At 40.5% G+C, this 13,762-nt stretch overlaps 1 protein-coding gene across 5 annotated transcripts in view; it reads left to right on the top strand.

Annotated features, from left to right (window-relative positions):
• Positions 1-770: 770 nt before the first annotated feature.
• Positions 771-13,762, top strand: part of ZMAT3 (zinc finger matrin-type 3) — a 32,758-nt gene continuing 19,766 nt past the window's right edge. The window contains exons 1-2 of one of the 5 annotated variants that reach the window (XM_045788687.2): positions 771-1,009; positions 4,495-4,821. In XM_045788687.2, coding sequence (XP_045644643.1) covers positions 4,552-4,821 — 270 coding nt within the window. In that variant the 5' untranslated portion in view covers positions 771-1,009; positions 4,495-4,551. The other 4 variants (XM_045788691.2, XM_045788688.2, XM_045788690.2 and 1 more) reach the window with 4 other exon arrangements.

Genomic DNA, 13,762 nt, shown 5'->3' with positions numbered 1-13,762 from the left:
TTTAGAGCTGGAAATTCCCGAGTTCATCTCTCAATGCCAACCCTACAGGTGTCGAGGTTAACTAGGAGAAGATGTGACATTCTAGCATCAGCCAATCTCTTCCTGGTCTTTTCTGTCCTGCAGGTAAGGATCCAGGGGTCAGGAGAAAGTCTGCTCTACCTCTTGCCCACCGTAGTACAGGAGTGTGTGTGTGTGTGTGTGTGTGTGTGTGTGCACACGCGCGCACACACGCGCTCTTGTGTGATTGGAGACCACTTAGCCGTTAGTCACGCTCTTCTTCCTCCACCCTGGGGAGAGGTGCCGTTTAGAGGTTCTGTTACAGCGCTTTAAAGGATCCTGGACAATTTGGCAGGACCTTAGGCGGCAACCAGCTGGACTGAGGGCGCGGCTGGAGTTGAAAAGGTCTGGATCTCAATGACAGGAGATGAAAGTTGCAAAAGCTCTCCCCAAGCATCTGCTCTGGATCAACTTTCCAGGGTGTACGTGATTAACAGCTCTTAGGACCTGTCCGCGGGGTGGTGCGCCCTTCTTCTGCCTCAAGCTTGTTTCCCATCCCGGCTCCAGCGCCGGTGCGCTCGCGGTGCCCGCACCTGTCCAGCGCGCACCCGGCCTGTCAGGGATGCGGGAGCCACCAGCGCGGCTGCCTCCGCCACTACTGCCGCCGCCGCCGCCGCCGCCGCCGCCGCCGCCGCCACCGCCACCGCCACCGCCGGGCCTGCTCTGCCCGGCACATGCGCAGTGGTGACGCCGAGCCGGCGCCTTCAGTCTCCTCCTCCGCCGCCTCCCGGTTCCGCAGTCACTTCCTGCAGCTGTTTCCCTGTGGGTCCGGCTGGACTGACTTTTGACAGTCAGCGTTCAGCTGCGGCGGGGGCTTGGCGGGGGCCAGCCGGGAAAGTTGCGCCGAGAGAGGCGGAGTTGAGCCGGGCCGAGCCGGGCGCGCGGGGCAGACGGCGGCGGGCGCCCCGGGTGGACGCGGCGCCCAGACTCCCTGCGCGTCCGGAGGGTTCCGGTAAGTGCAGGCGATCGCGAGCCTCGGGGCATTTAGGACGAGCCCGGGAGCGAAGGCGACTAGCGGTTCCTTTCGGGTGCGGGCTTTCCACCTGCCCTCCACGTGACAGGCTTGCGCTGCTTTTATTTATCTGTTTGTTTTTGAGCTTTTCACGTGTACCATTTGGATCATCTAGGCGTGCTGCTGCCTTGGCCCTCGCGCTCCCCCCGCCCGGTGGGAGACGGGGGATTCCATCTTCCGTGATGGCATCCTTACGGGATTGAGGTGCGTGTGTGTGTGCGCTCGTGTGTTTGCAGGCACGTATTAGGAATGTAAGGTATATGTGAGCGATGCTGAAGTGTCTGTAGCTTAGATTCAAATGTGTAGACGATTCCCTTGGATTCGGAGCCGTCATAGCTGAGACTGGAAAACATTCGCCAATTCACCAAGGCCTCTTCTCCCCCAGATCCCTACCTTCTTTTGAGTCTTCCTTACATGATATACCTTGCCTCAGCTGATTATTTTTCTATTTCTCTCTCATTCCTTCCCGATGCGTTCTGATGACCTCTGATTAATGCTCACCGTTTTCCCCTCGTTTCCAGAATTCCCAATTACTGTACAGACTTCCCTAGTTTGCTGAGGTGCCAATAACCTGTTCCTTTACACTGTTCTCTTTCCTCTAGATTTCTCCAAATGAGAAAGTGATTGTCTTTAATACAGTATGTGAAGAGTAGGCCCCAGTCCAGTCATGAAAACTGTGCAATGATCATCCGTTTTCTTTAAACAGGGTACACCACGGAGCTTTGACTTTATTGTCTCCTCAAAACCCCTTCCAAACCAAGACATTAACCACCATAAATCCTTCATTTATGTCACTTCAAGCATCAAATTGAATGGTTTTTAAGATCTGAGGAATATTTTATTTACATCAGCCATCGAGTTAGTTTCTTTTAATCTAATGCAGTAGTTGAACGGATCCGAGTCGCCTATGCTTTGGGTCTCTCTCTATTCCACCATTCATGCTTTCACTAAAGGCTTGGTTTTATTTCTTTTCGATTTATGCTAGTTTTTGTTTGCTAACATAGTAAGACCTGATGTAGTTGTCATGCACACAGCCTTTTTGGGAGTTACATGACCATTTCGATTGTTGAATATTACAAGAAATAAATTTGGAATATCTAGCTATTCTTTAAAAATTATAAAGATAAAATGTGATAATGGGTACATCTGTACTTGGCAAGAATTTTTTCTGTAATGCAGGGGATTTTATCACTTCTGGAAGGGGGCTTCTTGTACCTCTGGGCTTTGAGACTGGCCTTTATTTTGATGGAAACCTGTAGGCAACACTGGGGAGATGCGTGCTGGAATTTCCTCAAGTGGGAGTGAGCTTTCATAAAACAAGTCCAGACATGTCTAGGCAATCGGTAGTATTTGATTTTGTTTATATTGTCGATTTCCTTTATCCAGATGTTTCAACACCCTCCTCCATTTTCTCTTCTGAACTGGCAACTTGTCTGTGATGGTTTGGTATCAGTATGTCTGTGTACAGGTGGTATGTGTCGTCTTTTAATACTATGAATTGTTATAATTAGGTGGTTAACTTTTTGAATAAATGGTTTTTGTCTCCTTAGTTTTCCTTTTTAAAATGTCCATGCCTGTCTTTGCTTGATTTAATTGAGAGGAATAATATGATTACAGAGAATCTGACTTTTTAAAGCCCTAAATCTGTATTGCTTTTCTTCATGTTCCCAGAGATGTGGACAGCATACTTCTGTTTAAGAATAAAAAAATATTGTTCTGTTAAGTATTGTGATGAATGAGAAGTATTGTTGAATATTATGACTAATTTTTGTACTTTGCCTTTAACTACATTATTTTCCCATCACCCTGATACCTCTGCTGCCCCCAGGCCCTGAATTTAGTATAAAAGTTGTTACTTGATTGCAGTTTCCATGTGTATACTTATTAAATGTGGTAAAACAGACTTTTAACTTTTTAAAATTTTGGTTAATTTTAGTAAATGTATTATCGTCAGAAAGTATACACATTTCTCTTGTAGATGGAAAATTTCAGCAGTTTAAAATAGTCATATTTTATTGACCAAGGAAAGAGGTTTTTAATAGTATTGAGAGAGTGGAAGGAATAGTGTATTTTGGAATAGGGATTTTAATTTGGGTTAATTAGAATCATGGGAACTCAGAACGTGTACTGTGGTTCATTTTGAGATACTCAGGGCTAGAAAGCACCATCTGGGTGGGAGGCAGGAGAAATCATATATAAAATCGAAGAGGTATTGGAACATATTGGATCTTTTCTGAGCGAAACAGAATAATCAGTTACTTAATTAAAGGGAAAAGGAAGTTGCTGAAAGACTGGGGAACTAGAATTAAATGGGGGCTTCTGACAGTGTGATCCATTACTTCAGAGGACATTTACTTGATACATTGTTTTATGCAGATAATTTCTGACTAGAGGGAGAGAAGATATTCTGATTTTATAGGGGACTCATGAATATGGTTTAAGGCCATATGAGGTGGGGTCCTAAGCGCAAGGGCCTACAGGAAGCAGGTAAGTAACACAATACAGACAGCAGGCTGAGCGGGAAGGAGGTGCCCTGGAGAAGACAGACCTGGCTACTGGGGACAGTGCCTCTCTGCATTAACTAGCCAATTTTCCGTGTAGAACCGTGTGTCAAATATTGCCAGATCATCCTTTTATCAGGAGAAGCCATGAATCTCTTGATTTTAAAATGTTGATGACTAATTCAGTTTAAAAAGTGAAAGCAAAACACAACACGTATATTCCAAACAGAGCACATCTGAGGCTGCCTGTGGCCTACTGCAGCCTCTGCTGTGAGGAATCATTGGCTTACCTATTTAAATACTACTGGTTGATGGGAAGGAACTCTTTTATTTATTTTTTGTTACACAGTAACCGAGTTACTCCGAGACTTCCTTGATATTTTGCTAGCTCTGGAAGTGTTGTAAGGGTTCTGAGACATGGAAGTCTTTATTTTGCTCTTTTTGATTCATTTGGATGGAAAGACTAGTTTGGATGAAAAGGAGACATTTGCTGAGGTTCTTAGCCAGTGGTGTTTTTGTCTATGCATAATTATCATCGAGGGTATTTAAGTGTAAGTGTGCCTGAGGGAAGGGGTCTGGACTAGGTGACCTTTGATGTCCATTTCAGCCGTGTGACGTTTAGATTTAATTAGCCATGGATGCAATGCTATTAATGTTCATGGGCCAGAGGGACCGCAGTTGGAGCTGTGCCAAGCAAAATAAAGCGAAATCTATAAAGCTGTTCTCCGTGGAAGAGCATAGTGTCAGTGTGGATTAACAGACTGAGGAAGTCTGCTAGATGAGGCGAAAAGAAATCCCGAAGGTGGTTTGGAGAAGTAGAGGAAAGGGTCAGATGGTGTGGTCATTTACATGTTGTATTGCTGAGGTTGCAATTTTAAGTGAGCTTTTTTTTTTTTTTTTTTTTTTTTTTTTCTGTTGATTCAGATTTGAAGACCTGAGTTCTCATCGCCCATTGGATTATGCCCAAGACTTTCCTACCCAATGATCCTCTTGCAACACGCCGGGCTTCCTCTGCCTAAGCGGCCCTCATCCTCTCCTCCTATGTCAGTAGCCACCAGGTCTACAGGAACCTTGCAGCTTCCGCCACAGAAGCCTTTTGGGCAGGAGGCTTCCTTGCCTCTGGCAGGGGAAGAAGAGTTACCTAAGGGAGGGGAGCAAGACTCTGCCCTGGAGGAGCTATGTAAGCCCCTGTACTGCAAACTCTGCAATGTCACCTTGAACTCCGCGCAGCAAGCCCAGGCTCATTATCAGGTAAGGGGAGAAAAGAAAGCCATGGAATTTAGCGAGAGAACCTTTTAGGGCTTTGCCTATTTCAGAGTCTTCTCTCCAGATATGACCAATTGTGCCTGGAATAATCAAGATGGCTCAGTGAACAACTAGACATTAGTTTGTTTGATTAAAAGCCTAATGTTCCTACATTAAAAGAATGCTTCACTTTTCACAGAAAGAGATCTCAACCTAACTGTGTGGCTTTTGATAGCTTACTAGTCATTGTAGGCTAATGTACATCATCTATGCTTGTGTACAAACCTGTGAGCCTAAGGTGAATAGTTTTTGAAGTGTGATGTACCAAACTCAGTTCAGTGTCAAATTGTTTAGGAGAATTAGCCTTACAAATATTCTCTTCCAGCTGATACAGTTTGCATTAGTTCAAGGTAATCCGTCAATGAATGTTATGCTTTTTCTCTTTGACCTCTGACTTTTCCTATATAACCTATCGCTGCTAAAGAAAACACAGGTATTTTTCTGTAGTTGGAATAAAATGAAATTGGAATATTGAGCCTTACCCTTCATAGGAAACGTACTCTGAACTGATGATCATTTGTAAGATTTAAAGCTTTCACCTCCATGTAGAATATCTAGTGGAAAGGACAATTTTAAAGGGTGTTATTACCTAAGAACAAATAGAAAGCTAACCTTTGGCAAGAAACAGAGAGTACAGTATTTCTTTTTATTCTAGATTGCTATCCGTATACAATTATGTAATTTCCTTTTTTGGAGAAAGGAGACCCGAGAAGCAATTGAGGCCAAACGCCACTGAATGAAAGGATGTCTTCTGGGTCAGCATTGATTTGACTCTTTATTCTCTGCATGAATAGCTGCAATCATTAGACATCTGGTAAAAAGATGACTTACACACGTATTTCCTCTATAGTGACGCTCTGTCTCTAACGTAAAGTTATTTACTCTAGGTGGAAATCTTTTTTCTGTTTTGTTTGGATCCTAAAGACTGATGATTGTGTCACTTTGTGATCGTACCTCAGAAATACTTTGGGGGTGTATTGTTTTCCCTGGGATTGAGGGGAAGATATACTGTGTTGCTTCCCTGGAGTTCCCTTTGTTTGGGTTTGTTTTGCCCTCAGGTGCAGAGCAGTGAGTTAATTATATCTCGGATCCTGGCACCTGTCCTCAGTGGTGCATAAAGGCATCTTCTGGTTTCATTTTTACACTTCCTCCCCCTCCTTCAACCTCACTCTCATTCCCTCTGTGCACCACTCTCCAAACCATAGTGGTTTGGTACAGGGTCTTCCTTTGCCTATTTTGCCATTTGAGGGGAGTCGGTTAGGATGATGCTTCTGAAACCCAAGACCCAGGGCTGGCTTTCCTCTTCATTTATTCCTGTGAAACATTCCTGTGATAGCCTAAGACTCACTTGGAAAAATCAAGCTTGCGTTCTAAAGTTTTGATTTGTAGTTGTATAAAGCCCCTTGTAAGTCATTAGCTTGAGAGAAAACCCACTTTTGTGCCTTTTAAAGAAGAGTTGTTTACTTTTATGAGGTAAAATTCTTGGGCAATGTGTAATTTTAATATGTGTGTATGGCTTGTACCTCTATCTCCTGCCTTTTTTTCCTTCTAATATCACTTTGTCTCTCTATAGACAGTGATGGATGCTTCTGGTTATGCATAGAGAGGATTCAATTTGAGCAGGGTCATTGGATTATAAGGCTTAAATTAGATAAGAAACAGAATGTGCATTTATTTGGGTTTTTTCTTTGATTCTGCATCTTTGTGTGTATGTGTGTGTGCTCTGAACTTGTTAGTTGACAAGATTAGTAATTATACCTAATTTCAGCTCTGTCCATGATATGGTAAATATAGGAATTAGAAAATATGAGACTAGGGAAGGGAAACTTAGGTAAATGTCTCAGTAATCAGAATTTTTAAGTGCAAAAGTTGAAGGAGAAGGACAGCCTGTCATAGTGGATAATTTAAGCAGCCAAAAATTAGGGTAAAGATAAAGAAGAAGCTAGTGGGTATTAAGAAAGTAGAACCTAATGGAAAATTAAAAGTTTGGTTTTTTTTTTTTTCTAAGAGTTTGTTTCTAAGAGCTTAGAAGCAAAGATTTGAATGAAATCCATGTTATTCTTAAAGAGGGAGATTTTTTTCCTTTACAGAGAAATAAGCCAAAGCAGTTAGTATGTGAAAGTATAGAGCAATTTCATTAGGATAGTATAGAAGAAAGTTAACTTTAGAAGTAAAATCTGGATTTCAACAAGAAAGATATGGTCAAGATGAGAGAGTGTGGATCAAAGAGTAGATCAGAATAATAAACAATCAGAGCATGAACATACCTTGGAGGTGGGTGAAACTACCATAGACAGGAAACAGAAATGTCAGCCTGAAAGATGCGTCAAAGGCATCATACACGGTACATAGATGGGCAGTGATTTAAGAAGGTTACTGAAGACAAGGGTGGGACCAGTGAGTAAGGCTTACCAAGAACCAGGAATTATGTAGATTGGCAATGGTTGTAAGTAGACCAACACAACGAAGTGGTAGATGAGATGATGGTAAGTTTTATTTCTGAAAACCTGCTTTATAATTTTTAATACAGAGTGAAGCCAAGACTACAAATTCACTATTTCAGTTATGTGTGAGATAAAAGGGGTCAGTGGTAGCCTGTTTATAAGCTAGAAACACGTTTGTGTAAAGTGATAAATCACTGTGATTACATTTCTCCAAATGGTTGGGTCAGTTGGTGCCATTGTTGAAATCGCAGTTTCAAATTGCCCACGGTATTGTAAACAGCCTTCAGTCTGGGGTGAGCCGTGTTATACTAGAGTCTAACTAGATCATATTCCAGAAATCCAGCACACACAATGGAAGCTGCTCGATAAATACTTCCCTTTAAGCTCACTCCCTTCTTTCTCTGACATTCTGCCATTCCTAAGTTGGGGCTGCCTTAGCAATGACCCATGTGTATCTGTGGTCACCACAGATTTAGTTTAATTCTCAGGACTTGGCACCCAGTCAGTCTGCTTTAGAATACCCTGCATTGTTGTTTTATTTTTAATGAGATTACCTATTTTTACAGTCTCAAAATTATGGCTTTAGTTATATCTTAAAACCTTTGGAAGAAAAAACATGTCTTCATTTTATTAAAATCTGTCTGCAGGCTTCAGGTTACTTAGGGCAAGCCTGGCACGGAGTAACACAACACTGTGTTTGCAGCATACATGCCCAGAGGAAGAACTACTTTGGATGGAAGGTCATTAACAAATAAAATGAGCAAAAAACAAAAGTGGATAAATTTTGCTAGGGCATCCACAGCGTAAAATAACGTCAACCAATTTATCTGCTAATTTGCGTGTCCATTTGAAAACTAACTGCTCATTTACTCAAAGTACATTTCTAAAGTTTGTCGTAAATGTAGATTCCTATTTGTAATATTTAGCAGCCAAATAACAATGTTCCATATTCATTAGATTAATTTGAAAGGGAGACAGGATGCAGGTTAAAAGAAAGGTAGTTCTAGAGTTATGAGTCGGATTGTAGTGATCTTAATTCACCATCCAGAGAATGCAATTGATCTTATCCCCAAATTTAGAATACTGATTTTAGCACTTATATTTTAACATTGGCCACTCAGGTTGGGATGGCATGATCAGCAAATCAGATCTCAGCTAATTTTATGTTTTCAAAATTCTCCCACGTGGTTGTTTTCCAAATGAACTTGCAGTGGACTGAGAATCGTCAAATGCTCTTCATCAGGGGACAGAAGTTCTCCATGACGCTGCTGGTAGCTGCGTCTCGCCAGCTGTCTGCCTCCCCATCCCAGTGCCCCTACCTCATTTCTTCTTCGTTCCAAAGAGTACATATCTCTTCTTCTGACAGGCTGATTCCTCACTTTAACTCTGGATTTCCTCACCTGTCATCACTTCTTTACCTCGATCAAATTAAAAACCTGCTCAAGTTTTTCTATGTAAATAAAAATAGCAACAGCAGCCTTCCCTTTGCTTTATTTAATCCCTCTGGTTGGCAACTTTTCTCCTCTCATTAGAGTTCTGACAGGTGTAATTGTCCTCTCCTGGTCTTCATTTCCTATCCATTCTCTAGCCCGCCACTGCATTCTGGTTTCATTCCAATATTCTACTGAGAGGGTCCTCTCCATGCTCACCTGTGACCTTACAGGCCAAATCTAGCTCTTTCTCACTTGACCTTTTGTAGCATTTGCCACGGGTGGCAGCTTCCTCAAAACATTTAAAGACATTTTAACTCAAAACAATGCCTATGGAACAAAGGGCGTATAATGGAAAGCAGCAATCACCTGTGCTCCCTTCCTCTTCCATCCCCACCTTTTCTTCTCCATTTTTCCTTCCACCTCTCATCTTGCCTTGGCTGTTTTACTTTGACACTGTTAAGGTTAATCGCATTTTTGTTTACTCAAGAATCAAATTAAATTTTCCATGCTCTATTTGTAGGTTGATTCTCGTTGGACATTGACGTTCAGCATATGCATTGCTGTCAGCAGGGAAATATTGTTCCCTGCAGAGCTGTTTTCTTTCCTGTGTTTCCAATGTCACAGTCCCATGCTACTCAAGAGAGATGTTCAAATGGATGACCCTTTCTCGAATGCCACCAATAGCTTAAAATCATGCCCTTTTTAAAAGGTTTGTTTTGTATGTGGATTATAACGAGAAATAACCTTTTGTTTTTCCTTGAGTTTCTGTCACTTTAAAAAACAGGGAGAAGAATCTTACACACTTATAGAAAACAACTACTAGCTCCTTAATCTTTTTTTTTTATTGCTTACAGTCCATTTTATTCATCTTCATTAAATCCACTGATTTCTTGTTCTAGTTTGGACTAGTTTCATAACTGGATCATGACTTCATTGCGTAGCTTTATTGTACATCCTGGAGTTTTTAATTGCTTTTCTTCTTTTCCCTTCTTTTTCTTCTATAATAGATCTTTAGCATCACCACATTTCCCCCTCCAAACTCGCACACTTTCTATTGTATGGAATCCCTGCTTTATCCTAGATCCCCCATCACCCTGTTCCATTTGCCACTGGTTGCCCCTGGGGTTTGCTGCACAGCTGTTGAATTTGGATTTCTCTTCATTGCCCTTTGGCTTCGGCTACAATTTTCTAAATATGCAGGCTTTCTTTCTATTTTTCAGTCTCGTTTTGTTGGAGTACATCTTCACGTTACTTGAAGGAAGAAAGAATAAATATAAATGTATGTTACAACACATCTCCGTCTTTAAAATAAAGTGAGAGAGTAATAAGAAATTTTTTTGAGCCTTTGTATGTCTAAAAATGTGTGTATTTTGTCTTCATATGTGACTGTTCATTTTCCAGTTGAAAATTACTTTTCCTAAGAATGTTAAAGGGTGTACTTAATTGTGTGTGCATGTGTGTGTGTGTTTTGTTTTTTTGTAATCTAGTATTGATGGAGAGAAATCTTACTCTGATTCTTATTCTTTTGTGGGTGACCTGCTTTAATTTTGGGCTTTTTCCCCCCTGGAAGCTCTTAGGCTCTCCTTTTGATCCTCGATATCTGAAATTTTACAGTGATGGATGTGTTTAGTTGTGCGTCTTTTTTTTCATTTGTCTTGGTCAGCACTAGTTGTTCCTTTCAGTTTGCATATTCCTGTTTCTCTTGAGCTCTGGGGAATTTTCTTTGATACTGTTTCCTTGATAATATTCTTCTCTGTCTTTCCTCTGTCTCTTTTCCTGGTAATTCTATTAGCGCTAGCCTGGGCTAGCTGGATTGATTCTTTATATTGCTTATCTCTTCTCTCTTTTATCATTCCTTTATTCCTGAGAGGTGTTCTTGAATTCTAACCCTATACTGAATTTTTAAAAAAAATTTTGACATTTATGTCCTTAATTTTTAAGGGTCTTTTGATTTCTTATTGTTCCTTTGCTAGCATCTGTTTGACAGGCTATTAGTTAAGAAGATGAAATCATGGACTTTGGGGACAGACTAGTCTTCTAATTGTAGTCTTGCTACTTACTAGATGTGTGTCATTGGAAGATATATTTCCTCCCTTCTCTGTGTCTCTCTCATGAAGAAGAATTTGATGATGATACTAATGATACCTGCACATTAGTGTGTATAAGACATTTAGAACAGTTGCTGGTATCTGAGCTGGTCTTTAATACTGTTGGATTTTCCTAGGGTGCAGTGGAGCATGGTGGCATGGCTCTGGAATGAGGCTGTCCCCAGCTCTGCTGTTTACTTGTGGCTTTGGGCAAGTTTTATTTTATTTTATTAACTTTTCAGTTTGAATAACATTTAACTTACCAACCAGTTCCAAAAGCAGTACAAACAATTCCTGCATGTACCTCATCCAGATTCCCCAAATGTTAATATTTACATAACTATCCTACAATTCTCAAAATCAGGAAATTAACCCTGATAACAATAATATTATCTAATCTACAGACTACATTTCACCAATTATCTAATGGTGTCCTTTTTTCTGGTTCCAGGATCTGATCCTGGATGAAATTTTGCTTGTGGTTGTTTTGTCCAAATTAATGGACAGGTTTAGCTTTTCTTTGCTTTTTACAGTCTTGCAATTTTTGAAGAGTTGTTCTGTAGACTATCCCAATTTGGGTTTGATTGATGTTTTCTCATGATTGAATTGAGGTTATGTGGGGTTTTTTTGGCAAGAATACCGCATGGGGCACCTGGGTGGTGCAGTCGTTAAGCATCTGCCTTCGGCTCAGGGCGTGATCCCGGTGTTCTGGGATCGAGCCCCACATCAGGCTCCTCTGCTATGAGCCTGCTTCTTCCTCTCCCACTCCCCCTGCTTGTGTTCCCTCTCTCGCTGGCTGTCTCTCTCTGTCAAATAAATAAATAAAATCTTAAAAAAAAAAAGAATACCGCAGAAGTGATGTTGTGTCTTTCCCACCGCATCATATTAGGAAGGATGTGAATATTTTGCATCACTGATACTATTACTTTGGTCACGGGCTAAGATGGTGTCTGCTAGGGTTCTTCTTTGTAAAATTACTGTTTTTCTTCTTGTGTTTAATAAGTATCATGTGGGGAGATACTTTGAGACTATGTGAATATTTTATTTCTTATGGTGTTTTCATTCAGTAATTTTAGCATTCATTGATGATTCTTCCCTACCATGATTACTACTGTGGTGTTTGCCAAATGGTGATTTTTCTGTTTTAATTATTCTTTCTACATTTATTGGTTGGAATTTTACTTTAAGGAAGAACTTTCTGCTTTCATTCACTCATTCATTCAATCTCCATGGATTATGGATTCTTATTTTTATTCTGGGATATAATCTATTACTATCATTATTTATCCTGATGTTTGTTTTTTCCAGATTTGACCAGTGTGAGTCCCTTCAGGTTGGTGCTTGTGTCCTTTTGACATGTCCCTGTAATTTTTGTCATACTTCCTTATTTCCTGAATACAAAAGATTTCCAGAATTTTCTTGTATTTTCCCCATGCCAGCCATTTCTTCAAGGAGTCAGGTTTCTTTTTATTGGAGAATGGTATTTAGAAACCAAAATCTGAGTGCAGGGTGTGCATTTTGCTACTGGGATGTTATTGTTTCTAGATCTTCTCAGTGATAGAGCTAGTAATATTTATCTTTGTATGCACACATTTATATTTATCTACATTCATGTATGTTGAAAACAGAGTTCAGACTGATACTTCCAATTTCAATCAACGCAATTTCAATGGAAGGATGAACCTTCCATTTTTTCTTTATGTTTCACTCCTTTCTTTGATAGGGAAAAATCTAGGCTTTCCGTTAACTACAAACCACACACATACACACTTTCTCTTCCTCTCTCAGTATGTATAGTTTGGAGTTGAGAAGCTCTCTCCCCATGAAAAACAAACCTACTAACCAGGGGATAGCATTTGTGTTTTGTTCTTTTTGTCTGTAGCATAATATATAGTCAAAATACTGTTTTACAAAGTTACTTAGGTTACAAAGTTGCTTCCTGCTAAGGTTCTTGTTTTGTAAAGTTACTATTTTTCTTTTTGTGTTTAATAAGTATCGTGGGGGAGATACTTCAAGACCATGTGAATAGTTCTTTTCCTTCTCTCCCCATTCCCTATGGTTCTGTTATTCATTTTTCTATACAGTTAGGTTTGTTTGTTTCTATTTGTATTTCATTTCGGGTCCTTCCCAATCCTTGTTGACTATGATTGTTTTTCTAAGTTTGTGAAATGTTGATATAGTTATAAAAGTCAGAACTATACAAAAAAGTATATGTAGAGAAGTGTCACACCCTACCATCATTTGTAGTCCATTCTCATTCTCCTATTAGTCATACATTTTTTTTGTTTTTTTTCTTTTTTTTTTAAGATTGAAATGAATGGATTTTATTTTTATTTTTTTATTTTTTATTTTTTAAGATTTTATTTATTTGACAGAGAGAGACAGCTAGCGAGAGAGGGAACACAAGCAGGGGGAGTGGGAGAGGAAGAAGCAGGCTCCAGCAGAGCAGGGAGCCCAATGTGGGGCTTGATTCCAGGACCCTGGGATCATACCCTGAGCCGAAGGCAGATGCTTAACGACTGAGCCACCCAGGTGCTCCTATTTTTATTTTCTGAGAGAGAGAGAGGGCGAGAGAGAGCGAGTGTTTCAGCAGGAGTGGGCAGGAGCAGAGGGAGAGAGAATCCTAAGCAGGCTCCATGCTCAGTGCAGAGCTTGACGAGGGGTTCGATCTCATGACCCCTGAGATCATGACCTGAGCTGAAATCAAGTGTCAGACACTTAACCTACGGAGCCACCCAGGCATCCCTTTATACATTTTTAAATGATTTTACTACCCTGTTCAGTTATTTAATGTGTTACTATCTGGGTTTGTCAGTTTTTAATGGTATCCCAGCTAAATTGCCTATTGCATAATCAATGAACTTATTCTACCTTCTTCTTCCTTTTTCTGTCTCTTTTTTGTTGCATTATTTCCATTGTGTCA

The sequence above is a fragment of the Ursus americanus genome, chromosome 4, assembly GCF_024610735.1.
Source record: "Ursus americanus isolate L20-20 chromosome 4, mUrsAme1.1.p, whole genome shotgun sequence".
Classification (NCBI taxonomy): Eukaryota; Metazoa; Chordata; class Mammalia; order Carnivora; family Ursidae; genus Ursus; species Ursus americanus.
This window is presented reverse-complemented; position numbering and strand designations above follow the sequence as displayed.